This window comes from Manacus candei, unplaced genomic scaffold, assembly GCF_025592945.1.
Source record: "Manacus candei isolate 608988 ecotype Guabito, Panama unplaced genomic scaffold, ASM2559294v1 h1tg000014l, whole genome shotgun sequence".
NCBI lineage: Eukaryota > Metazoa > Chordata > Aves > Passeriformes > Pipridae > Manacus > Manacus candei.
The window spans coordinates 56,983,389-57,011,279 of record NW_026138062.1 but is presented as its reverse complement, the minus strand read 5'-3'; the positions used below and the strand labels follow the sequence as shown (position 1 = coordinate 57,011,279).

The 27,891-nt window shown below is 43.9% G+C and overlaps 1 protein-coding gene across 2 annotated transcripts in view; it reads right to left on the bottom strand.

Moving 5' to 3' along the window:
- The window catches only part of ARHGAP31 (Rho GTPase activating protein 31), a 198,848-nt gene that overhangs the window by 19,083 nt on the left and 151,874 nt on the right, over positions 1-27,891 (bottom strand). For both annotated transcript variants that reach the window (XM_051779629.1, XM_051779628.1), the window contains 2 exons: positions 4,546-4,648; positions 3,908-4,052 (listed from right to left, as the gene is read on the bottom strand). In XM_051779629.1, coding sequence (XP_051635589.1) covers positions 3,908-4,052; positions 4,546-4,648 — 248 coding nt within the window. The remainder of the gene's footprint in view (positions 1-3,907; positions 4,053-4,545; positions 4,649-27,891) is intronic.

The following is a 27,891-nucleotide window of genomic DNA, read 5'->3' as shown; positions in this document are numbered from 1 at the left end:
AGACAGAATCAAGGCTATACATCTTGGTCTTGAGCAAATCTCTACAGACCAAGAGCTTAGAGAGCCATGATAGACTTTTGTCTGCATTCCTAGGAGTTCACTGCACTGATATTCATCTGCTCAGCCATTCCCTTTCAATATGTGTGCTGGGGGAGGACAAACCACCAGAAAGTTCAAACAATGCATGACTGTCTGGGAACCTCCTGCCTATCCTACTGCCACTGGAGTTTGGAGCAAGTTCAAGGAAAGATGCTGCAACCCACACTGCCAGCAGAATCTGTGCCTACAGACAGACGTCAGCACTGCTAGGAAAGGAAAGGAAGGAAACAACCCTTCCCCAACCACTCGTTGCTTAAACATTATGAACCTGAATTTGCCAGCCACAACCAAAGAAGCATCTTCTTGTAACATCCACACTGATGATGCTACCCTCTCTGTTTTTGTCACTGTCCTTTTCCCAGCAGATCACTTCTCACGTACAAGGACCAGCAAAATAAACGTCACCAGTTTCAAGGACAGAGATGTGATGGCAAAGAAAAACAAGCTCGCTCACTAGTTTGGTGTATATGTGATGCAGAGGTACTTGTTTTGCCCAGATTAAAGGTAGGTTAACTCCTTCTAGTGTTTTCGACACATAACTACAGGTCTTTTTCCTTTTCTTTTTTTTTTTTAAAAAGCCTATTACCATCAGCCTAGAAATCCTATGTAGAAGAGCCCTTATGATCTTGGTATAAGGTTTCCAGTTCAATAGCCTTGTCCAAAGATGGAGACGGAGAGGAATAAAACATTTAACTGGCCCACCTAAAGCATTAGATTTCAAGTAGACTGTACATGATATTTTCTCCCCCAGTGCTGATTTTCATTCCCATATTTAACTTCCAGGTCTCAAAGACCCAATGATTTGACAGCAAGTGAATACCAACTTCTCTGAGGTCATGACCTGTTCAAACCTCTGAGCAACATTTTTGACTCATACAAGTTGTGCCTTTGAAATCTGAGGCTCCCTCCAAAACTGTGGATCACAGTAGCAGAATACAGAATTCAAGGAAGAACCAGTAATTCCATTTATTACACACGAGTTGATCGTGGTATGAATTTATGTAATTTAGGATTTTTTTATACTCCACTAGTGACTCTGGGAGTGCATGATTCATAAGCCCTGGTTAACAAGTGGAATAGAGTCCAGAGAGAAAGTAGGCTTGGCCTCCTAGAGCTGATTTGCTCTGAGGGAGTACTTGATCCCTCTATGTGCAGGCTAGAACAAGCCAAGAAGAGTCAGTTTATCTATCCTGAGAAACGACCAATACAAAATGGCAATCATTTAGCAAATGTTGATAGCCAGTGAGGTCATGACTGGGAAGTCACACCTGTGAACGTGACATAGTGATGACCAAATAGCCACTCCCTCCCTAGTCATTAAGAATTTGACTTTCCTTAGACAAAAATCTCTGAATCACTCTGATGACTCAAAGTGCAGCCTATCCCAACTCAGAGACAGCTCTGACTGAGTCAGGCTGGGCTTAACAAGTGTTCTTTATTCCTACCAGCACTCACTTGCTGAGGTACAGCTGCCACTGTTCCCTGTTCAGACACCCCACGCATACACACACTCCTAGTGGTTGGTCCTTGGGGAATTGGTCTTTTTTCTTTCTTTCCTCCTGGTATATGACTGTACTTCCTGTCAGCTGGGTTACCAATTATAAATCCATACTGAGTAGATTACATGAATAATGGATTTTGTGGCTGAGTGGACAAACTGAAAGGCCAGAGATGAAAAAAAAAACCCTTTAGGTCAGCCCAAAGTGATAACATTTTGAGAGTTGGCATAAGATTTTTGAAAACAATTGTTCAAGGTTGACAAAAGCATCACACTCAACCACGCATTAAAGAAATTATATTATAAATTTTGGGCTGTTTAACCCTTTTCTGAAAGACATTTTATATAAGTTAGATGTGTCGATATAATGTTGAAACATTTCCTTTAGAAAGTATTTGTAGAAGAAACACTTAGTTACAAAAATGTTTTTCCTTTTGTTTTTGAATAAAGCTATTTACCAAATGTATCTACTGAAAATCTGCAAGTCATCATTCCAAAACTGCACCTTTCAGCAAACATTCTTTCCTAAAAAGGTTTCCATCTAAATCGTCATGTCTCCTTTACAGCATTTTTCTTTCATAAATCAGTAGTGATGGCCAGAAAGACACCAGCCAAATAGCTTCAACAAGAATGAAACTCATCAGTTACAGTGAATGGTTGAATAATGCCCTGTATTTTCAAGATCCTATTCATCCTGACTATCTCCAGAGATCCTACCCTATATCCTCAGAATGCTTATATCCTGAGGATACAGGTCAATTTTTCAAATCTGCTCAGAATTTTTCCTGAAAATTTGGCTATACATCACCTTGAAACATAGACCAGTTTTACTTAAAATTTGGCATCGAAACATCAAGACACCTCAGACTGTTGCATATCTGTCAGGCAGCACAGCGAGCCACTTTCCACCCCTTGTTCCCCAGTACAGTTGTGTCCTAATAGCTACCTGACTTTTTATACCAGGTTGCTGCTTGGCTGGTTCCATCTGGCTTTGCCCCACAGCAAGCTCCCCCATCCACAGATATGCCTGCCTCTTCCTATAGCAGGCAACAGGCAATTCTCTTTGGAGAGTGTCTTCTTGTGTGGAGCCAGTGGATCTCCCTCAGTGCCTCCTGTGCCATAGCAGCATCACTTGAAAGTGTTTAATTCAGGATAGAGGCAACACAGACAGAAACACCGGATTTTGCAGAATGTCTTCTCTGTAACGTCTGACATTTTTGGCAATGACTGTCCCCTCCTCCTCCCAGCAAATGGGAAGGAGTAGGATGACAGAAATTCTTAACAAAGGATGGATGTTTCTGACACTGAGAATACAATAATTCCCGTCCCTCCACCCCAGTTATCCATAGAAGTTGGTGAATTCTTTTAGCTGCAAATGCATACCTTTGACACATAAGATTTCAACCCCAGTGATGGGATTTAAAATTGTTGATGTCATAAAAAACTGAAAGTGGATTTAGAGTGGTAAGAAGCAGATAACTTTAACAAGCATAGCTTGCTGTGCCACTTTTTAATAAAATATTATCTGTCATCAAAATTAGCCAACTCTTAAAAAATTCAGGCATTGTGGTGTTATTTTTCTGCTCCCCTGCTATCTGCTCCTGGGCTCCAACTCCATCCACGTATAATCTATGGCTGTTTTACAGAATCAAGTAACTACTCCCTGAATTGTAATCTCTTTAAACAAAGTTAAAGATTTCTGCTTGGCCAGTTGCCACTTTCCTCTGCCATTTGTATTTATGATGTGATCCTGACTGACCTGATATGCCGTAGCTGGCATAACCTGTGTCATCATTTGCACTCCTACAAACTGTGTAAAAAACGCTACAGATGCGGAAAAGCTGATGCTTTACACATGGGCTGAGAAATCAGTTTGTGCAAATGTCAGTGACAGTTGGAGGGACAGGAATGAGGAAACCACACCCTTGTGATTATGATCACAAGCCCCAGGTGACACAGAAGACTCTCAGTGATGGACAGTAATGAGGAAAAGAAAGAGCATTTGTAATTCTGAGAGGAGGTGCACAGTGGGGAGAGAGGCAGCAGGGAAGCAATGCAGTGAAAAAATGAGAAGATGAAGGGGAGGAAACAGCAGACAAACTGAGAGAAATAAACATTAAATGGTGAAAAGAAACAAGGACAGGGAAAGAGAGCCAACACAAGATGAGAAGGGAAGAACACTGAGAAGTGTTTATATGGATAGATGCACCAGAAGCCAGGACATTGGAGTGAATCCCAAGCAGCTGTCATGGAGGAATCTGCAGCACATCTACACGGCTGTAGAGGAACAAGAACAGCCAAGGGTCTCACCGTGAATTTCTTGTAGAGCTCATAAGTGAGGAGAGGGTTGGGCAGTTCCCTGAAATACAGCTTGCAGAGTGACCCCACGCAGTGGATGTCCTGAAGGTACACTTCCCTTGTTAGATCCGGGCATTGGTCAGAAACAAACTCTTGTCTGAAACAATATGGAAACATAACAATATGGGTGAATAAGAGCCATAGCAGGCCAGTACTCCACCCTCAGTACTCCTTTACAGCTACAGAAAAAACAAACTGGAAAGCAGAAATGTCTCTGCAGGCTGGCCCAGATTGTCTGCCATGTTCAGGCCTTGAGGTTTCAACTGGTCTCCATTATCCCTAACATAGTCCCATGAGGGGACTCCAAACTGATATAAAGAAATTGCTTTCTCTTAAAGTGAGAGAGAACAACTCAGCATTTGTGCTGAGCCCCTCCATGCCTTTTCCATTAATAGATGCAGAGAGAGAGGAGTTTACTTTGTCATGGGCTTGTCCTTGAAATGTTGTATTTCCCTGTTACCAACTTTAGAGACAATTTATCTTCTGCATCAGTATAGAGTGTTGGCCACAGTCTGTCTGAGGGATTAACACCGAAAAGGTACTGAGCAGTGTCACTGAATTCCTCTGACACTCAAATATGCCGCCCTTACCTCAACTTTTGTATGTTGGATGTCACTCCTGAGAGGCGGTAGATCCCATCCACAATGCCATGAGTCTCAATGAACTCCGCACAGCTCTTCAGCACATAGGGGACTAGGAGAAGAAAGCAAGGCAAGATGCCCAATGAATACACACTGACAACTTCCACAAGTCACCACAGAGGAGACAGTTACACGAAAAAACAGCAGAGGCTCTCTGCAGATGCAGGCAAGGGTACAGCAATGGGAGAAATACAGACCAAAAGTAGACCCTGAAAAGTGACCATGAGGATATGCTATGGCTGTGCCATGCCATGCTCCTTTGCAATGACTAACCCTGAAGTCACAGAAACATTGTAGAAAGTAAGGTAGGGTTTCTCTCTCTTGCTTTTTCTTTTCCTTCAAAAAAAAATAAAAGAACCTATTTCATTCTAATTGAAAGCATGCGGTAAAGCATGAGGTCCTGGGAACCTCCCCCCTCCCCAATCTAGGCCTGTAGCCTCACTGAATTGTGCCAAAAGGTCTGATTGGCTTGGATAAAAATCAGAGAAGCATTCACACTTCCATATAAGCCTACATACCCACAGTTTAGTGCTCATAAACTCCCACAGAGGGGTTATAAAGTTCAAATATTGACTAGATCTGCACACTGACTGAACCTGACATCTGCTTCAAAAAAACTCCAGCAACATAACTAGACAAAGACTTAACCAGTCTTAAAGCTGAGAGGAGCCCGAGGCACAACATTTACATCCAGACCTGGATCCAAAGTATATGTTTATTTTTTCCCCATTATATAGGCATAAGAACCCCCCATTCTCTTGGTCAGACCAAGCCTCCCTGTCCACAGTACTATAACAACCCTAGCTATAACAATAACAGTAAGAAAGCCCTTCCTTATTAGGTGCTAGAAACTACTGTGTATTTAATGCAATGCTTCATACAGCCATAGGCACAAAAGTCAGTAAATGCAGAAGTTAAAAGTTCCCCATTGTAATGCTGATTCTGCTGCACTGCACATTTGGAAAGCTGTATGGAAGAAAACAAAGTCATAGACTTGACTGGAAAGCCAGGCATAGGAATTCCTTCAGCTTTGAGGCACCACAGAGACAATGCCTCTGGCTGGACCTTCCCTGAGTTCTGCTCAAAGTTCAGGACCATAATGACATATTAACATGTGCTTCATCAGACGGCATCCAATGATAGCCTGAAAAAAAACAGCTGGTACATTATTGTATTTCTCCTGGGAGCCACTGAGGCCAGAGGCAGCTCATGGGTAGACCTGCCCCTACCAAGCAGCCTAGGGCACAGAATCTGGTGAGAAGGGCTCCCAAGCTGGTTCCTACCTCAGTGACACGCTACTACCAAGCCCAATCACTCAGGGAAGTGCTACCCTTCTGCCTCCTGACCCTTACCTAAGGAAGTAAAGAGGTCCTTTTGTGTGACCCTTCTCTTCCCTTTTGGCAAACCCAAATGCAGGAATACACAAAGTGCTGGTGATTACTTGGAAGCCCAAACAATCCAAACAGACTAATGCTTCTCAGTCTAAGGAGCCTCTCCAGAACAACAGGGAAAAATTTCCTTTTTGAGCAAGGACTCGTAATGCAGGTACATTAGTCATGCTATGCTACACACTCAAAGCCCTTGCGCTGCTTTTTAAGAACTTCAGGTTGCTGGACTAAGACTAACTGTTGAGCTCACATCAGAGGCCCCAGCCTACTCCAGCAATGTTCAGGGGTAACCATGAGGTCACCAAGAGAACAGGTGAAGTCTACAGAATGAAAGCTTTGTCCACAATAGTCACAGAATTATAGTAGTCTCTCCTCAAGGACTTCTGAGGAGGCATCACATCAGTGCCTTCCAAAACAAACATGGGAAACATTCCTTTCAGTGCCTACAACACCTGCTTCCTAGGAGGACTTAATGGTGTGGAAGGAGTCAGAGTAAAAAAATAAGTATAAAATTTCCTTGATATCCTGCCAAGAAAAGTCCAAGTGACACATCAAGAAAGAGGACCTTCCTATCTCTGAGTAAGTTCTGATTATCTGGAACTGCAGTAGGGGACTCAGATCATATGATGATGATCATGCTAAAAATAAAAAAGGGGAAAGACAAATTACTTCAGGCCTCACTCCATTTCTGGATAGTCAGGCTGTAACCTCTTTATGGAAGGAGCTATGCATACACAGCATATTGAAATTTTCTTCTTGGTAGGGGTCTCCAGAAATAAATGTAATGCAATCAGCAAAAATGAAAGTTAGGCAGATCCACTTTCACCTCAGATCTATTTGGGTGGGAAAATGGAAACCATGCAACCTGAAAAGAGAATAATTAATTGAACAGAAAACATATTTGATCAGGATAGCCATGTGACAAGGTTTGTTTAAAAGTTTAATAGTCTTTCATATAGACAAGCTTCATATGATGGTGACTAGCTGCCACAAGAATGGGGTCCTTTATTACCTACTTTATTTAGATACTTTTTTAAACCTCAGTGTTAAGAATAAGAACACCAACAAAAAATGCATATACCGATATTTGTTGTGACTAATTGAACCTCTTGAAAGTAAGACCTATTAAATCACACTGGTTTTTTTGGCTGAGTTTTAAGTTTCCATGTAATAAATTAGGTCAAGAGGCCTCAGGCAGGTAAGCAAACCCCCCATACACAAACCAGAGAAGGCTAGATCCGTCTGTTGAGGACTGGTAAGCAAAAACAGGGGCCTGAGGGGAAAAATCTGTAGCAAATGTATAAAATTCAACCCATTTTTTAAAGTGAGTGAAGACTCCACAGTAGAGACAACCTATAGATTGCAGATAGACAATATGCAGCAACCTCTGCCAGCATCTTACTGCAGCCCTGAACTATTCCAGCCCTGGACTCCTCACATATCTTTGCTGGTGCCCTTCACTCATCATGTACAAGATTTCCTGCCATATCAGGTCTTTGGCTCATATGAAGAGAAACAGCCAGTTACGCCAAAATTTGTGGCGGTTTTGTGATGTCAAAAAAAATCCCACATAGGACACTTTTCACTTCCAACTGAAAATTACAGACTTTGACTTCAAGTCCCTGGAGGTGAAGGGCCTGCATCAGCTTCCTGCAAATCAAGCCCCTAAATGCAGCTCTTGTATGAAACTGGAGCACAATAAATGTTTTCTTTGAGCAGAACCTGTAGCTCTGACATTCCTGAGCAGCTCTGATCTCCTACAAGGCTGAGTCTTTTGGGCACTTGGGGGAGGTGAGGTTAGAGCAGCAGTGTGCAGCTCTCTACCATTTCCAGGCGTTTCTGAGGTGGTTTGATTATTTCGGACAAAACTTCTGATTGATCTATGATCAATCCTGAATGGAGGGAGGTACAGACTCTGGCATGTGCTTTACAACAAGACTCTACTGGCATTACAGGGTGTATGTAAATCACAGACCTGGGTCTCTCTCGAAGGAAGATCAGACATGGATGGGGATTTGTAGCAAGGTCTGTACGTGCAAACACAGAAAGGAGTGGGTGGGGGGTGTCCAATCTTGACACTTCTATAATTAAAACTGCTCTGAAGGCTTAGAAGTTGGAAGAGGCAGCTGGTGTCACACAGACCCCGCTTGTTCTGCCAGACAGCCAAACTGTCCTCATTTAAAACTACAATAGAAACCAGATGGAGGAGGAGAAGAGAGCATGGAGCAAGGCATCAGTGAGAAGGGAAATTGAGTTATAAACATACTGCATACAAAAGACAATACTTCTCTTCCCCTAGACAAAAATAAAACATAAAGGCAGTCACAGTAACTCGTTCCACTCACTGGATATCACAAGCCCAGTGTACGCAGACATTCACCTTCACCAGGGTCTTTTTCAAGACCACAGCTCATGCCACCTCCTTTACACATCTGCTGCTCCTACTAGGTCAGGTACCGTGTCTTCCTCCTTCTGATCCCTCTGGCTTCCCGTGCCAGCAATGGGCATTGAACTTCTCATCTCTCAGCATTGCTGGTATGGAGGGGGGCTCTCCCTTCTGTCCCTTCCCAGCCATAGTGGTGCCACCCACCAAACCTCCCCACCAGCAAGGAACGTGCTCATTCTTTGCCTGTCTGACAAAGGCTTCACCTGGCACTAGACTGAGCATTTTGGCTAAGCTGGGGAGACCTTTAAGCATGTACCTGTCTGAATCACCAAGCAGCCCAAGTAGGAGAGGATGCTAGGGAAGGAAGGAGTGATCCTATCTAATGACTGCTGGGAGGATGGCTTCCTGGCCTCCCACCAAAGCCAGCAAAGAGCAAGAAAGACCCAGGTCCAGCAGGAGATGCAGGCAATATCCTGTGGCCTTCAGTGCCACCTTCTAGAAGAAACTGAGTCTCCATGGGCTCCAGAAGGACCCCAGGGAGGCTGCTGCTAAGTCAGACACCCCAACCAGTCAGCGTGAATATTGCCCAGTAAGACAGTAAGCTATCTTACTGTCTTACTGGATCATGTGTTCGGGGTACACTGCACTGAACTGGACTGAATAGCAGCAGGCTTCATTTTTCACTTATCCTTCTGTGGTTTCCTCAGAGAGCTCCTCGTAAGGATAAACATTAGTGACAGAGATATTCAAGACCTCCTTACTAGTTGGTTTCTGTCACATGGAGGAGGTTCATGTCCTCTCTAATTTTATTTTAATTTTAGTTCAAGTAATGGTAGGATAAATGCAGACCTTTCATTTCACCTGGAACATCACCTTTTTGATGTTTGACTTGCAAGAAATAGTTTGGATTTTTTTTTTTTATTTCCCCCCAAAACGAATATTGTATTATAAAAAAAAATGTTGTGAGCATTTTTATTTCATCATTTTGGGGGTTTTATATATTAGAATTTTTTTTAAATTGTCTTCAATTGCCCTCAATAGCAGTGTATGCTTCCTATCATGCTATGTCAATAGCATGACAATAAAGGTCAAAATAGTCTCTTGTTTCAATGACTAAAATGACTAAAGTAGGAAATATTTCCTTCTCAAAAGTAAGTGTTTCAGTCTATTAAGCAAGAGTTGTTATTTTGCACAAGCAAAAAATAACAAAACAGAACAAACCAATGTATTAACTTGGTCTCCTAATCACAGGAAAGGAACAGGATTGTACAAATGGCGACATACTTGAGAGTCAGTATCTCTGATATGACATTTTTCTGCATTTCCTGACTTTCTACTGTAAATCACGAGTTTTAAAGCTGATTCACTAGATATTTTTATTTTTATTTTTTGCTGACTTTGCCTGATTTTCACTAGGCATAAGGTTGGTTGAGAAACAGATTCCAGAGCAGATCAAACTGTGCTTTCCTCTCTGCAGCTTGCCCAACCCCTGGTCCAGCACATCAGTCACAATTCCAGATTGCCTCCCAATGCCTCCTCACCAGTGGCAGCTAAGGAAAAATCCTGCCTTGCCCCCAGGCATTACTTTCTTTGCCTTCCACTGTCCCCTTTTCAGTGGCAGATGTGGATGAAAGGGAACATAGCATCTAAAATCCCTGCAAAGGATCTCTCCTGCTCAGAGATGAAGTTGGCAGAGCTGGGGAAAAGGATGGTTTGCTCTGTCTGGACATAACTGCTACAAGGACAAAGAGAGGGCTTCAGTCTCCAGGATGCCTATGCATACTTTTCACCAGCACTAGATTAATTTTAAAGAATTAAAAAAAAAATAAACTGTCTCACCCTCAAATTCCAGTGTTGAGTCTGGCTGTTAGTGCTGAGCTGCCACAACCCCCCCATGCATACACACACCTGTATTTAAATAGCATGAGATAGCTAAACAACACCAAGCAGGCCTAAAAACAAATCACCTTGTTGCAGTTCACCCTGTCTTTTCCCCCTTAGCTACCATAAACATAGTTTAAAAAGATGAATAACTGGTGCCAAGGTGATCCTGTCTGCATGGACAGCACAACTGAGTCACTGTATGTCACACGTTTCATATTTGTTTTCCCCGCTGCTTTTGTGGGAAATGTTCCTGCAATGTCACAAAGGTTAACGCAGCAGTGCCATTCCCTGCAATGAAAGCACTGTCCTGTACACAGTTGTGATTCTGGTGGGCAGAAATTTAGGAAAAACGGATGTCAAATCTCTCAGATGCTGCGAACCATCACCTTCCATGCCCTGCCTGGGAAGTGAAAATGCTGAGTGCTGTTCGAGATGTGACATTCTGATTTCAAGTAAATGCATTTCAACACAGCCTACAGGCCAAGTGTGAGTTTGAATGAAGTCAGCCACACCACTATCAAGGGATTTTTCCCCATTGATATTATACCCTGCTTACATCTGACGTACCTAAATAATACATGTCAGAACACCTGATTTTCCAGAGCAGATCTGACAACTGTGGTGTTCCAGACAGAAATGAAAGAGCCCAGGGCAGACCTGGCCATTTCATAGACAACAGACATCAAAGAAAGCCTAAGAGAAAGCACTGCCAAAGCAGACATTGAAGGCTGACTCTCAGCCCCAGCGGTCACTGCGCCCCTCTGAAACCTGACTTTACCTTGACATAGCTGGCAAATTCTGTCACGCAGGCACTTTTGAAAGAGTTTGTACTAAATACGAGAATAGTTTTGTTAGGAAAACATCCTGCTGTGAATTTCCTGCAAAAAAAGACCAGATAACCGAACAGGATATCTCCACTCCTAACTTTTATGACTGTGGTACAACTACCTTGGAAAATAGAAACTTAAGTTCTGAATGGCAGGTCAATGAGCTGTGCACATCCTCATCTAATAATTTAAATCCTAACAACTCTAATCCACAGCAGATTAGGGTGGATATTGTACAGCATTTTGTTCACCACAGCACAAACAACTGGGGTAAATAATTCTGGAGGTAGGAGTAACAGGATAATTTATACTGTCTCAGGAAACAGAGTTGGGTGTAAGTCTAGAAAATATCAGAATAGTTTTGAAGTTGCGTGTCATGAATTGACCTCCGTCTCCATAAATGCCTAGATACTGTGAGGATAAACAGATCATAAGACAGAGATTCTGTCATTAGCCTCAATTCTGATGACACATACTAAAAACACTAACAAATCCAAAGGCTGCATCAGCTGATGGAGTGCAGGAGTGAGTAGGGGGCGATGCCGATGCTGCAGCTCAAGAGAGCTGGGAGAAGCAGCCTGCAAGGGAAGAGTGCAGTGCAGGTAAGTGTTGGTGCTGGGGTGGACAACCAGTGATGTAGGCTTCATATGAAGTCTCTTGAGTGTCTACTGTCTTTCATCCAGATCAATAAACAAGCTTATGGACTGCAGGTGTCAAGTTTTCTGTATCATGTTTTCCCTTCTTCCTCTGCTCTTTTCTCAAGCATGGATACTTACAAAAGCCATGCTAACCTACTTAACTGCTGGCAACAAAGCGATGCAAATATACAGACTTCATAAGCTTTTTCCTCCTCTTAACAGATTTTAATCTACATGTTTTCATTTATAAGGACTTCCAAAACAAGTCAGAAAAGAAGTAAAGTCTCCATCTTTTACCTGAGCCTGCTAGCTGACGCAGACTTGCTCAGTTTCTTATAGTCCCAAAATTACTCTGGAGGCAACTTGTAAGCCATTACACCCATTTCTTAACTGACAAAAAGGTGTAGAAACCAACATCTCCCCTGACATATGGAGATCCTTACATGGGATTCTTAGGATCCCAGAATCCGAAGAAAGGTAATACAAGGGGATCAACGTATACTCCCTACCTGGCTATCAGTGTTAGTTTGTCTCTTAGTTCTTTTCAACTTAGACTCTAGTGTGCCAGGCAATAGGGATTCCAAGCTTCTCTTTATAAGGAAGACTTTTGGGGTTATTACAAAGAAATTCTGGGTACTCAGATCTTCATGTGCACGTGAAAAACACCAGTTATTAGTTAAACAGTTTTGAAGTCCTTTGTACTGGGCCTTTCACAAGCACCACTTCCATACACTGTAATCTATAGCAATCTCTAGAGGATACAATATTCTGTGCTGCTCTGTCATGATACTTCCCTGTTTGACAGATCCTTACTACACTTTTGCAGTGATGACATGGTGGTGACAAAGAAACTAACTCCCAAATAAATGCTATTGGAAGGCTTTAGGAAGCAGGTGAAGAGACAGGGTGAAGCAAGGAACCAGTTTGTTATCTCATGAACACGCTCATGCTGCAGAAAAGTGGGCTGCTCTGCAGTTCTCTCTGCTGTTCTTTCCCAGGACATTTCTGTTTTCCCTTCAAACGTGCAAGGATAAGATGGAGGTCCATCAGCACACATGGCTGTCCTACCATGCTTGCCACACAGCAAGTCATTTACAAGCATATATGACAGCCACTCCCAAGCTTTAAAGCACGCATCCAGCTGTGCCAGCTAATGCAGAATGGCAGTGCCAATGAGCTTAGGGGTGTGAAAGGGAGAACAGAGGCCCATCACCTCACTGAGAGGCCAGGTTATTCTTTGGTAGCAAGGTACAAAGTAACAGAGAAACTAGTCCTGGACCAAGCTCTCATATGGATGAAAAACTGCATAGTTGAATCTCACAGCACATATTTATATCTTCTCTCTCCTTTTTTATTTTGCCCTCTGTCACACTGATGGAGTGATGCAGACTGACACTAGACTGTGCAGCAATGTACTTTCACTCAGGCCTCTCACCAATCTTGCCTCTAGGGCTCTCCCAGTGAAGAGCAATATAGCAATTTCCAGGGGTTATTCCAAATGGGTTGTTTTACAGATAGTCAAAAATTTAGGGCAGAAAGCAGTAAAAATCACTGGGGATCATTATATATCACAGACAGACAGATGAGGAGCTTAAATACAAACCCATAACAGCTGCAAATGAGAAGTGAAAGGCAAATGAAAACAGACTTTTGAGTAAAAGTAAATAAGGCTTTATGATGTCAATCTGATTGAAAACAAACATGTGAAGGCATTAGCAATAATCAGTCATTATAATTTGAAGCCAAGCAGCACCAAATCCATTCCATCTTTGCTCAGTTCCTGAGCATATATTTAGACTGAGTGTTTTCATTTCGAGGTTGCCTGGGCATGACCCAAAGAACCACACTCATACAAAAAGTCCCATTGAATTCAGTAGTATTTTCCAGAAGAGAGAAAAAAACTGATTTGTTCTACACCCTCTTACCTTTTACTGTGTCATGCAAATACTAGCAAAGGAGGTATAAGAATGATAGAAGCATTTTCACCAGCTTTACAAGAGCATAAAATGTTGGTGTGAGTTTTGACACAGAATGGAGAATTAAAAGTTCTGCTGGCAGTGGAAGGTCACCTAGAAATTCTCCTTCCAGCTCTGCTCAGAGGAGGCTGAAAACAGGTCAGTCTTTATTTGAAGAGGATTAAGCTGTGGGTGACTCGGACTGCTGAAGTTTTCCTGCTGAAACAAGTTGCTGTTGTACCCACCCTAAGGTAGTGCCCAGGGTATATGATCACCACAGCCTGTGGGCTCAGTTTCTGTGTCTGTGAAGCACAAAGAAAATTCTGCCAGAAGCAGCACCTGGTTAGACATGTATATATCAGCATATATATGTGTGCATATATATATATATGCAAGTATTTTTATATATACCACTATATTCATTTATGGACGTATACATGTGTGTGAGAGAGGTTTCATGTGCATTACCAGGAAATTCTTCTTAGAGAAATAGCTGATTTTTAATAAGGTGTCAATCAAAGCCTAACAGAGTCAAAAGATGCAGAAGTGTAACTAGCCTGATGTCACAGGTCTTGGGGATACATCACCACATGCTGTATCTCCTGCTTGTTGAATCTTGCTCAGCCAACCAGAGAATAAGACATTGCCAGACATTTTCAATGCTTTCCTGTCCCAGGCAAAGGGCATTAAGCTACTGCATTTCCCTTCTACTGTGCTGAAGGTCTTTCTGGGTGAAGTACGTGCTCTCAGCCAAGGAAAGCTGTTGGTTTGGGGGTGTGTTCCTCAAGCATGCATGGATTTCTACATCAGCAAGTCCAGAACCAGTCTCAGTGGATTGGTTTAACACAGTAGCTTAGTTCAGAAAGGCAGCCCATGGGATATGGGTCATTTTGGCTACATCTTTTAATCTCCAGAGGCTGCACTACTCTAAAGTGTACTTTTACAGCCTTGATCAGAGGGATCATATTTTTCCTTTCCATACATCAGGGAGGGTAAAGAGCTCTAAAAGAAGCTGCTGAGCAGCCTGGCTCTGGCATCTGGATGTGGTGCTGCTCCTTCAGGGCTTCTTTCAGAAACAGCAGGGAGCACAGCACTGCTCCATCTGCCAGCCTTGTGGCACATCAGTGCTTCACATATGTTGCAAGAGGGCAGTTTGCTCGCTCTCCAGAGCCCAAGAGAATCATCAAGGACAGCAGAGGAGGCAGAACAACATTTGCAGATTGTGTCACAACGCCTCCCAACTTTCTAGAGGCTGATCCTGGGCTGGGATTGTTTAGAAGAAAATATTTCCTGCCATGTTGTTTGTGTCTACCTCCACCTCAGGATGTCAGCACACAACTACTGAGATGCACCCAGAGCACGTGGAATGGTTTCTCTCAAGGCCGAGCTGCAGAGACTGTACTTCTGCAACTGCTTGCCAGAGCGGTAAGAGTATTAGAAACAGAAACTAGTTCTGTGAGGTCAGTGACAAAAGGAGGCACAATATGGCTTTTACAGACCCTAGTAAAAGAGGAAAAGAAACAAAGCTGAACAAAATATTCAGCATGGTGGTGTCTACTTATTCCCCAAAAGGCTTCTATCCCCTCACCTAGCAGGGAAAAGTCACAAGAGATATCCATCTATGCAATACTCTTCTTTATATTCCCAAGACCCTCCTACCCCCCAGTGGTAGCAGTTGTCCCCCTGTCTTTCGTCCTCCACAGAAAATCCCTCCAGTTCCACATGGGATACAAGCTTCCCCCTCCCTTCACCTTTCAATAAGGGTGAATCTCAGGGGTTATCAAGCTGAGGGTCATTCTCAGTGCTAACAATGGGAAAAAAAGCAATATCAAGCTGTTACTAAAGTAGTAAATCTAATCACTTCGCAATTGTGCTCCTCAGTTTCCAAGCCCCCCAAGAGATTCCCGATATATTCCATATTTCACTCTTTATTTTGTTTTCCATTTGGCAAAGGACAGGCTCTGAACCAGTATGAAGAAAAACAACCTTCCCGCTACCCCTGCCCCCCCAACTTTTTTTTTTTTCCCCATGCTATCTCTGCTCTAAGTCAGGCCAGGTAGTGCTTATCATTTCCTCTGCACAGCAAACACCAGCGTGCATGCGTTTCCTGCCAATGAGTCCTAAACCGTGAGCTGACATTGTTTTCAAGGCCCCCCTCTCTTGGAGGCAGAAGCAGCTCTGCTGCACAGTGCTTCCTGTTGATGTCAGGGCCCTCTTCCTCCTAAAGCAAATGGGCTTCCTGATGGCATCTGTGTCCTTTTCCATGAGGATTAACAGGAGCCATTTTCCTACACAGTGGCCGAGCAATAAAAAAAAAAAAAATGGTAGTGGAGAAAGGGATGTAATAGGGAGAAGCCAGGGTGGATTTGTTTTTTTCCTAGCAGTCTTGGAGAACATCTGGGACCCCTCGCAATGAGGAGGAGAGAGAAGAGATAAGAGGTCAAAACAATCCAGCTGTGTCTCAGGGATGCTGGTATTTGCTAGTACTAGAAAATCACTTATTAGCAGAGAACATCAGAGACTAATTACAGCTGCCAATTTCCCACTGCTAAGGAATGTAAGCTCACAAAAGAAAAGCTACAGCCACAGCCCCTCGTTCCAGCAGCGCTGTCATAAGCTGTGGGAAATGCCAAGACCTTTACACCAGACTATTGCCTTCGTTTTTATTCTCTCAGATGGAGGAATCACTACCACTGCCAGCACTGTTTCATCAACAGCAGAGAAACTGGGTGACGATTGCAGAACACAGCTCACACCAAGCTGAATCACTTGAGCCCTACAGACTGCCATTGTGTTAGCCACTGCCACAGCAGAGAAGGGAAAACCTAACCAGATACCATTTCACATATTCACCATTTCCCCCAGTCCACGGCATTTAAGGTTTGCACTTTTCCTGTTAGAGGAAAACAGAGGTTGACAGTTTGCTGCACAGTGTAAGAAACAGTCATGGAACGTGTGACTATAGGCTCCATCATCTTGTTGGGGACACAAAACAGGGCAGAGGATGAGAAGCACAGCAGTGCTGCCTGCTCTTTACAGTGTTTCAGCCACGAGGGTCCCATGGCCTCCTGCATAGGGCAAGGAGTCAGGTTGCCTTAGGACATCTTCCCCTGCAAGCAGAGGTTTCCCATGACTGAGGAAACAGAGACCCCCAGCATTTTCTATGCCACATTTGTTACCACTATGGCCAAAAAAAGGTGGGGTGGGAAGGGGGTTTACTAAGAGATCCCTAACAATAACAGAACAGGGCCTGTCCCTTAGCAGACCTGCCAACCACTGCTCCTAATGGTCCTCTGGGTTGAATTTCAGGTATATTTCAATAAAATTTACTGTTATAATATGATTTTTTCCTTCTTTTCCTATCTGTGGCCTGGTTACCTCCCTGTGTCACTGTAGGAACTAAGCAAAGGGTTACACTTCCAATTTCTGGCAGTAAATTGCCACAGAGGCTGACAAAATTATTCCAGCTGTATGCAACTGTAGCCAGCAGCAGATGTGGCCCCAAGTCTGGCAGAGACAGCAGAGATGCAAGAGAGTGAACTGGGACTTATTTTTCCTCCCAAGAAGAAATTCCTCTTCAAGGTGCAACTGTAAGTCTTAATGGCTGGTGTGGGTATAAGAAGCAAAGGAGAAAAGCCCACCTACATTCTCACAGCAGAGTTGGCCAGGGCTGCAGAAGTTTACATTGCTGACATTGAAGCAAGCATTCCCGGACATGGAAGGTGTGACAAGCACAGCCAAACTGAGCTGGAGCTGTGCCACTGTTCTCGCATGGCAGTGGGATGGAGGACTAGGAGAGGAGACCTCCCTGCGCTTTTTAGGGAGCTCCAGCCTACACAGTGCCAGCAGTTCTGGAAGGTGCTGAGCAGCTGGCAGTGCCAGCTAAAACTTGTGAGTACTTTGCAGGATGGGACCCCATTTTCAAAGCTGCTCTGGGAGCAAAGCCGCACTTTGATGAAGGATTGTGCAAGAGAAATAGGCTCCACTGAGCCCAAATTTTCCCATTGCCCTCTCCCTTTCTTTTAGAACGGCTTGTTATTTGTGAATGAATTACCTCAGTCCCTGTTAAGCAGTGTACTGACCAGGAAAAGGGCGTGGGGATTATTAACGGAAAAATCCTTGAGTCTTTCAGTCCTGCAGCATGGCTACAGTTACAAGAAAAACAGGATACTATGCTGCATATGGGGAGGAGGAAGAGAAAAGGAGCAGAAACTCTAATGATCTACAGAGACTAACTAGCAAGGAAGAACATGTGGTGGTGGTAAATAGGCACAGATGGCCTGAATGACCAGGAAAGAAATGAAGGCACACAATAGTGGTCTGCACAGGGTATGAATACCACCGAGGGAAATGGCTTGTTCTAGGCGATCAAGGGGTTGTAACTACGAGTGAGTGAATGAAATTATGAGGGGATATTTAGGTAGAAAGGTATGAAAAACCTCCCAAGACTGAGGCATAGTATCATGTAGAATTGCCTTCTTAAGGGAGGAGGTGGGAGGCATACTGCCTGGATATTTAAATTCAGTCAGAAGATTACTCTGAAGGGAACAGTTCTGCTCAGGCCAGAGACAAAGACAAAACAATCTTGCCAGCTTTCCCATGCTGTTATCAGGTGATGCCTTTTAAGCCACAGTAAGATCCCTTGGAAGAGCTTGCTGAGTTAATTATAAAGGAAAGCATATAGTGCCAGCACTCACTGTAGCAAGGGACAACCACAACCAGCAGCTGGAGTTTAAATTGGATACTACAGCATGCGGGAAGAAGGGCTACTTGAAAATTATCCAACAGAATAATTTTCCAGTGGGAAAGTTTCACATTTCACAGAATCAAACTGTTTCACCAGGATACAGGGATTCTGTTCAATTTTTCAACCAAAGAAACACTCAAATCTATTGTTTCTAGAAGGCAAAATGTGTTCACTCTCATATCATTATTTTCAGTGTAATATAACCTTCTGGAGAATTTTTGTTTCAGGGGAGTTTCTACTTTTTTATTCCAATTCTGGGTGAAAGCAAGTCTTGTGGTAGGGGAAGTGGAGTACAGTGCAAAACAGGAACCAGCTCTAATGGATATTGAGTGATACCATCAATGACTGGCTAGTGTTTGCTGCTCTCTGTACACTTCTGAGGACAGCAGCATTCTTCCTTGCAAGCTGAAGCCCAGAATATTATCTGTATTTCTTGTCATCTTCCTTGCAAGCTGAAGCCCAGAATATTGCCTGTATTTCTTGTCAATGAATGAGAGAAAAAGGATGCTAGTGCCCTATGATTTGCTTTTGACCCTCATTTGAAATCCTGCTTGTATCTCACGTCCCCCATTGTGAGGATGAAACCCCAGCACAGTTTCACAGAATGTGCTTTGCTTCTGTCAGCAAAAATCTAAGCCCTTGGCAAGGAGTCATGAATTAAGAGAGGATAAGTATCATTCTCATCCCATAGGTACAAACAATGAGAAACAGAAATCATTTGGCAGCCTGAGGTCATGCACTGAGATAGTGGAAGACCTAAGGTTAGAGCCCATGGCTTTGATTTCCAGTCTGTAACTAATCAAAATGGCTAGTTTTCTTGTATCTGAACTCCAGGTAAATAGAAACTTACCTTCAAAAATTCAGAAGTTGGTAAAGCGTGCAGAGATTGCAACTGATTTGTCAGAATCACTGACCCAGGGAGCTGAGTTGAAAATCTTGCATAAATGTGTTTTTCTGGGAGAGACTCAATTTCCCCCAAGCTTCTACCAAGCCATAAAAAGCCTCTCTACACAAACTTCTAGCCAAAACCTGGACACACAGGCTAAAACCTCAGGAGATTTGAGTCAGAGGCCACTGATCAGATTGCGGAGCAACCTTTTGGGCTGTGTGTCCTTAAAGTTAGTTTGCCAAAAGACCAGACTTCAGTAGCCCCGTGCCTGGGAACGTTTGGAACTAGACTCACATTTTGTGGCTTGGTGTCACTTCTGTAATTCTTTTCTTTTTCTTTCCTCTTGAATGGTTGTCTCATAACTAAATACCACAATAATAGCAAGAAGCTACTGAGAGGTCATCTGGGGAGAAAGTGCAATACTTCTGATCATTTCAGGGAAGGGAGGTTGGTAGGGGGTGGCAGGACTGGTCCAAATTCCCTGAAAAAGATGTCCTGTCTGATCACAGATAAGTTATACAAAACTTCTTACATTCCTTGTCTACTGACTTCCTCCATCTCCTTAACACCCATTGGTTTCCTTTCTTTACCTTTCATTTTAATTTCACAGGGCACTCAGTTTTCAGCAGAATTTTCTTTCCATGGAAATCACACAAACCCCACCACTGGGACCTGGATAGAGGTTTGAAATCCCTCCTCAGCAAAAAGGTACTTGGATCTGGCATTTATGATTCAGGCCCATATCTTCCAACTGCAGCTCTAAACTGCATCAAAGACTTTTGTTCCTAGCTTTTGTTCCCAGCTTTTGTTCCCTTCTCTGTTCCCTTGAAATGTCAGCAAACATGATGGCTTTGTTGATGCCGTCAGGGTGGTCTGACCGCTTCCCACGCTGGGCATGCGGATTGGGTAGCCGTGGAGCAGTCAGCAATTCACTGGGTGTCTCCTCTAGGATGTTGTTGTTCCTCACACCAAGGCAGTGGCCTGAAGCAGCAACACTGCCATGAAATCAACAGAAAACAAACCCGCCTCCAGCTACCCTGGCTCACACGGGGACATGCAGACTGTTCCAAACTCGCAGCTGCTGATGCTGCCAGGAGGACAGGAAACCATGCTGGGAACTCGGGGCTCTCCTTGGATATTGGGATGGATATCCACCCCTTCAGACATTCCCTGCTTTGTCTGGAGTAAGTCTCCAAATATGTGCATTACTGCTGCCTCCTGAGCCAACAGACTGCAGGGCTGTCAGAGCGCACAAACCTCATGTCTCTTCTAGCTCTCTGCTGACTTCCATGTGGAAATGGTTTCTCTCACATCCAAGTGTGTGTGCCTGCATGTGTGTGTGTGCGTGGCAGGGTAGGGATGGGATGGACAGGCATGTCCTGCACCAGACACCTCCTGTTACCTCCTCAGATGCCCCTGGACCACTCTGTGATGACCTGAGACCTTCCTGGCTACTGGTTGTTTCTTGGTGAGCACTGGATGCCCTATGGGTAGGGGCAGACAGCACTGCTGGCCATCCTGACCCACGTTGCTCCCTGTAAGGTTGCAGGAGAGTCCGTGTAGGGCCCAGCAGACTCTACCTGAGCTCTGGGAACTACCTGCAAAACATGTCTGCTTACTGTCACAGCATCCCAGGGCAGTTCATGGGAGGAATGGGAAAATCAGCTGAGTCAACTACCAAAAACAGGCCATATTTCTCCACCCCATCACAGGAAACACTTTAGCCTGCACTGCCCAGTAAGGATTGCCTTAACGTTACTCCTCAGCCCACCCCAAATGTTTGTATCAAGGGGGATCTTCAGGGCTTCCAGGACATTTATCCTGCTCTCTCTCTCTCTGCTTTGCCTACCAATATGCTGCAAAATTTAAGTCATGGCCTCTCAGCTGTTCTGAAATTACATGTTTTGCTTCAGCCTGAAGAGCCTGAGCAGCACTGCTCTTCTGCACTTCCCTGGGAGCCATTATGGTAGGGATGTGATCCTATTTAGGAATGAGCAGAGGTACTTCTTGCTCTCTGCTCTGCATCTCTCAGGTTCAGTAGGTCTTTTCCTGTCACAATGATCTTTCCCAATTTTCTTCAACTGCAGCAAGAAAAAGGGCCCTGGCCAAAGAGGAATTTTGCAGCAAGTCTCACAAAAGATCATATTTGCCTGCAGCTTGGTTTCATTTAAGGAAGGTCATTCCTTGGTCAAGAGCTCTCAAAACAGACAATGCCTTGTCTCCAGGTCTCCAGAACCTCCCATCCAGACACTGTCATCGAAGCTTTCAACTTGAGTGCTCCTCTGATCCATATCCAGCCTCACCAATAATTTCTCAGCAGTCTGAGAAGAGTTTTAGGCCAACACAACCTACTTCCGTTGGAATTGATGGTACCAGCATCTGCAGTGTCAACTGCAGAAAATAACAACAGTGCTACCTACTGTTGACAAATCCACCTAAAATTTGGTTATTTTTTTCCTCTTGACACCAGTTGTGTTCTGGTGAATTCCTTGGGCTTCCCTGGGACTAATTCATGGCTCACTCTGGTGGTAACAGGGAAAGTGTGGATGTTGTGGAAGCACTTTGTCACAGGGGAGATTTGCAAGTACTCACATCACATAGAAGATGCTTTTGATCTGCCGTTTCACTAACCTAAATCTTAAGCCCCTTTATGGCTGGGAATACTTTCTGTATATGCAGAGTTGAAGTACTTTCATACCAGTTGGCTGCAGCGTCCCAGATTTATACTAGTATCACTGAGGTCAGAAGCTGGCCCGATGCCACACACGCTGTGGTTCCGGAGGAGCTCAATGGTAAAAGGCAGTGTGCTGAAATGGAGGCAAGGCGTCAGAGTGCTGCAAGGTGCTAGAAAACCCCTTCAGAGCCCCAGCAACAAAATGAAGACACTCTTTCTCTGGCAGCATGCAAACGTCTTATACTTCTCATGTCCCACTGTGAGAGCACTTGAAAGGACGCATGGGGTGACGAGAGCCACATGCTACGGAAGACTTGTGGTACAACGTACAGCCAAGAAATATGTTCCTAACTAGATCCCTTGGCTTGTACAGCCCTGCCCCATCCAGCTTTGCCACACTGCTCTGCACATTATCCTCTACTGCATAGCTTCATATGGCAAAACATAGCTGGGCAGGAGACACTCAATGAGGCCAACTCTGCCTCTGGCCTATCTGAGCAGGGTCTGCAGGGAGACACATCAATAAAAATGCATGAAGTGCAGACACAGCTGTCAAGGTCTACAGACCAATGCCCTGGTCGCCTGGGCACAGATGGTCCCTTGTAAACTTAGAGACTGGTTTCACATGCAGCATTCAGGCCATCCCAGTTTCTAGGACAGCTCTGGGCAGAGATTGAAGTCAGTTGTATGAATCCTATACAAAATGCCTGTCCCTTGATCTGAAATGCTGGGCATGATGGCATGATTCAGCTGCATAGCTTGGTGCATAAACGCCTCGTTTTTGCACTATTTGGGTGGATGATGTCTTGTTGGACTGGGGCTGTAAGGGGAGATGGCAAAGAGGCTGGGAGTCACAGTCAGGTGTACATAGGCAAGCTTAGAGAAACAAAGGAAAAGTAGCGAAAGATAGTGATGTTCCCAGGGAATCCACATTTGGGTTTGGCTTGTCTGACCATGACCTGAGACTCCTTTATAAATTGCATCAGGAAGACAGCATTGGCCAAAAGAACACAACAGCTAATCATAAAATGTGAAGAATATCTATTATACGCTCAGTTAATGACATTTTAAAGCCTATAATTTTTTGCATCTGTAGTTTCCTGGCCTGTAGTATTTTTTCTCCTTTCCCTTGGAGCCAAGCTAGAGGCAGATTCAGATAAAAATCCTGCAGCTGAACACCCTGTATTTCAGGGAAATTGAACTCAGGCATATGTACTTCATATTCAGCCCTGATCAGAGCAGTCTGAGAGAAATCAGTTCAAAATGAACTGGGCTCCAGACAGGCACCTTCAACTCCCACTTTGGACAAGAGACAGCAGAGGCCAGTGCGAGAGCTCCAGAGTGTAATTCAAGTGGGCTTTTGAGATACGCAAAACTCAAGTGCAAATCAAGTCAGCTTTGTAGGCCTGTAGACCTTCATAGACAACATAAGTAAGGTCTGTTTCTTCTGATTTCAGGTTTTGTTGGGAAAATTTCTTAACATCGATTTGGTAGCACTTGTGTAACCTCAGTCTTCTTTTACACAACTGCCTGAGCACTCCTCATTGGAATCTTTACAGAGGGTTTGAAAAAAAAGCATTGGAAGAATATGAATTCAGGAAACAGGAATGTTATAACCTTGCTAACACAAAGGCATAACCAATTGTGCGCACACAAATTTAGAAGCAGCAACAGCAAAAAACTTTGAAGGAAAACAGCAGTGATTTTTATTATTGCCTTATATGAGTTCAGAATGTTGCAAAGTTAAACAAAGCAATTATAAGGCTAGGCATTTAAAAATACCTAATGTTTTACAGGCCCCTCTGAGATGAATCAGGTATCCAAACATCTGGGGACTGCAAAATCTATCAGGAAACACAGACAGATGAGGCACATTGAGACAGGAAGGGTCAGGGCTGCCATTGGTGAGACAAGGAACAGCAGGAGATTCCCACACCTTCTTTTGGGTACAAAATGTTAGTTCTACATGGATGTGTACACTAAACAAAAAAAGGAAGAAAAAGAGAGAGCTAAAAAAGGTTTTTGCAAGTCTCATGCTGTTCTGTGTCTTTCTCACTTTGCTCTGATCTCTCTGTACATGTCACTGGCTGGCAGGATGACTGCTTCCTGATTCATGATTTCATATTTAATTCTTTCTATATAAAAGAAATTTAAAGGAAATAATTACAAATAGTTTGGCCACACTGCATCAAGTCACTGGAAACTATTTCATTATCCCTGACATCTTCTCTTTTTTTCCTCCTTTTTTTTTCCCCTTCAAGAGAAAAGCTAAATGCTTTCCTAAACACTTTCCAGACTTGAGCTATTCACAGATTGCATGTGGAAGGCAAACACAGCCCAGGCCTGGAAGAAATACTCTCTCATACTGGTCACCCCAGTAGCCTGGGGCGTTGCAGGCAATGTCCTCAGTAGCGTTTCCTTTCAGAGAGCTGTTGCTGCATAGAAATGCTTTGGGTGTAGCAATCCTGTGCTCATCCCACAGGCACTCCATGAAAGAGACAACTGTTCCATGTTGGGAATTCAGAGAAACCTCTGGCCAGTAGTGGCTGCTGGAGGCACCCTGATTAAAGCCCCATTGTTTTGCCCACTCCGGCTAAACCACTCCCTGATGAAGCCCCTGTCTGTCCAGTGGTTTGGGAAGAAGCAAATAAGTAAATACAGTCGTTGCTGGGAATAACAAAGATTGGAGGAAGCAAGGAAAGAGGAAGTAACAAAAGAAAAAATCCTTTAAAGTATTACATTCCTTCAAAGGCATATGCCTACGAGTTGTGTTTCTGAACTGTGTTTCTTTTGTCTTTCTTACTCCTGGATCTTGCTGTACTAAGGGCTTTGAGACACTAACAAACACATTGCAAACACAAGAAGGGGTGTTGCAGGAAAAGGGCGTTGAGATCATACTTAATCAAACTTCCTTACATTTTGATAGCTACAGTACTGCTATACAAGTCAATCATCTCTTTGCCTTTGCAGTTCTCTACAATCAACACAGTGGAGCCACGCACTTCAGTCCATGACCTGTATCATGATTTTAGTACATGGCTAATGTGTTTCAGAGGGGAAAAAGTGCCAGGCTAAGTCCATTCCCTTGCACAGGTCTATCTCAAAGGGGGATTAACTGAATGATCTAAAAGCAGGAACTTGCCGGAGACTGTAAAATCAGAGAAGTTTTGATTCATAACATAGGCTTCCAAAGCAAAGGAAGATGAGACACTACATCCTTCAGCAGGTGATGTGGCTGAGCACATTCAAACATAAATATTGAAAACTTAACCAAATGAGACAAAGCTGCTCTTGCTCACATCCATAGACTTTGGAACTGATCTGAGACTGAAGCTCATTGTAACATCAGTTAGGCACCGAAAGGGGAATGAAAAAATTTAGTTAGGTAATGAAAAAATGTAGTTAGGTTATGAAAAAAATGAATTGCTCACAATGTAGTAACTCAATGGCCTCTCCATGCACTTCACAAAGCCAAGCTTGCTTCAAGGGCTGAAAGGAGTCAGAAAGTATTATTTTACCTCTTACCTTGTCTCAGTTTTAGGTAAGAATCTGGAAGAGGAGTTTTGGATAACAAGAGTTGTTGGCACTGTGAGCATCTTCCTTTACTCCTGCCTATCCTCCAGCTGACTATACCCAGAAAAGTATCTCTTCATCTGCTCTACCCCTACTACTAAAGCTGCCAGGATTTTGAATTTTGTTCCCACTTACAGCCCTCTCTCTCCTACCATTCATTGGCAGGCTCTGTTTGTTCCAATACAGTAAGTTTTGCTCTCAGACTAGTTTTTCCAACCTCCCCCTCTTCCATTTCAAGCATATTGGAATTTTCTTACATGCTTTTCTCCACTCCACCTTTGCCCTTATTCTCCATCCATTCCCTCCGGTGTCCTTTTCCATTTCTCTGACACACTTTTTCCCACCCAGCTGTTTCTTTGAATGCGTTATCATTAGATTCTATCCATAAATTAAGGTTGGGCCTGGTCCCAAAACCAGAATCAACTGGAGTTGCTGCTGGTGACTTGTAAGGGGCAGTCCTATCCACAAGCCAGTAATAAACCATGTCCTGTGGTGTGCAAAGAGAAAGCTGTGTTATTGCATATGCTTCCTTCTAAATCAGAGACTATAAAATGAAGACTGCAGAAATTCTTTGTAGCACTTTTTTTTCTGCTTGGTTTCTTTTTTTTTTTTTTTTTTTTTTTGCAAGATTAGCAGAACTAAGGACAGCATCCTGGCCAAATTTCTATTTAGGGTAATCTCTTCTGCTGTTTCAGATACATGCTGCATTGTTTTTTTCCATTTCCTAGCCCCAGAAGTTAGGTGGTAAATGGCTGTCATGTTCTCTTAAAATCTAAAATGTCGCATATTGGAACAGAGGCTTTACCAGCTCAGAAGGAAGCACTAGCAACCTTCCACTCTGGGTAGTTAATGCCACTCTGGTGATACTCACACCTCCCTCTGAGGTTTGTGGTATGAGGCCTGCCTGAGACAGGCAAGCTGGGCAAGTACTATGCTTTTCTCCTCTCACTGGCACCCAGTGTGGCACTCCATAGCTGCAAGAGCCCACTTTTCAGTACTGGGTGATGAAAACATCTATGACTCTTCACATTTAATAATAATAATAAGCAACAATAGTACTGAGAACTTTGAACGAAAAAGAAGACGATACCAGCATCATTTAATCACTGAGGGGGGTAGGATGTGGAAAATGAAGGAGTGCCCTAAGGTCTCTCACTGAGTCAGGCAGTGTCAGCAGCAGAGCTTGCCATAGCCTGTGGCATGCCATCTATGTGACTCCTGCCACCTCCTTTATGCAATTCAAACTCCAATTTGAGAAACTTGGCCTTCATTTGTGTACAAGCACTGGAATCCAAAGAGAAAAGCAAAATGTGTGCTTTTAAGCTGCTTACATATCCATCAGGTCACCAACTTGAATGCGGGACACAGGAAGCCAAGCTGAGGGTGCAAAACCTTATTTCACACATGAACATCCCTGTTCCCTTGTAGCCACCAGTACTGCCTCAGCACAGGGCGTGGAGAGGACAGCACTGCTCAGGGCACACATGGGAGCTCTTCCCAATATTTCAGACAACTGTGCTGCTGGTAGCTCGCAAAAGCACTCAGCCAAAACTGCTGACACGTGTCAAATTCCCCAGGCAGCATTACTGGCCTGGCCAAGTGAGTTCGAGGAGCCATCTGGCCAGGGACACGGAGCCCACGTGTCAGGGAGTGGCCTCTTGCTCCCCGGGCTGGGATAATTGGACATTGTTCAGACACTGAATCGCTGCTCTGTTGGGCTGCGGGCTTGTCTCGTAGGGACGAGCTAATTAACATGCAAACTGCCTGGGGAAGGAGAGGGTCAGAGATGGCCCTCACCCCTTCTTCTCTCACATATAAACAGGAGAATTTGGTGCCACCACAACACCCCGAACCAGAGAGGGGAGAATGGGTGGGGATGGGGCGGTGAACGGAGAAGCCTCTTGAACGCATCCCATTCAAACACAAACACAGGAACCCGCGTCAAACATGGGAGAGGATTTTCCTGCCACAACAGCCCACAAAGCCGCCCAGAGATCTCAGCAGCACACAGTGCCATGCTTGCTGCCTTCTCTTCCTTGTCCCACATCAGCCAAGGTCCTGCTTTTCCCCACCACAGTCCAACCAAAGAGCTGAAAACGCTGCAGAGACAGGAGTGCATTGAATGTCCCAATCTCCACACTGTCATCACCATGAGGTAAAGCAAGTAGCCTTACTGCTGTCAGCCTCTTTTCAAGGAGGCAGGAGTGGGGAAAGGATAGAAACGAGGCACTTTACAAGATAAAATATCTTTCCTTGAGCACAAGACTGATGTCAAGTGCACCTGCACTATTTCTTAATCAAAACTATACAAAATCTTTTCATATCCTGCAAACA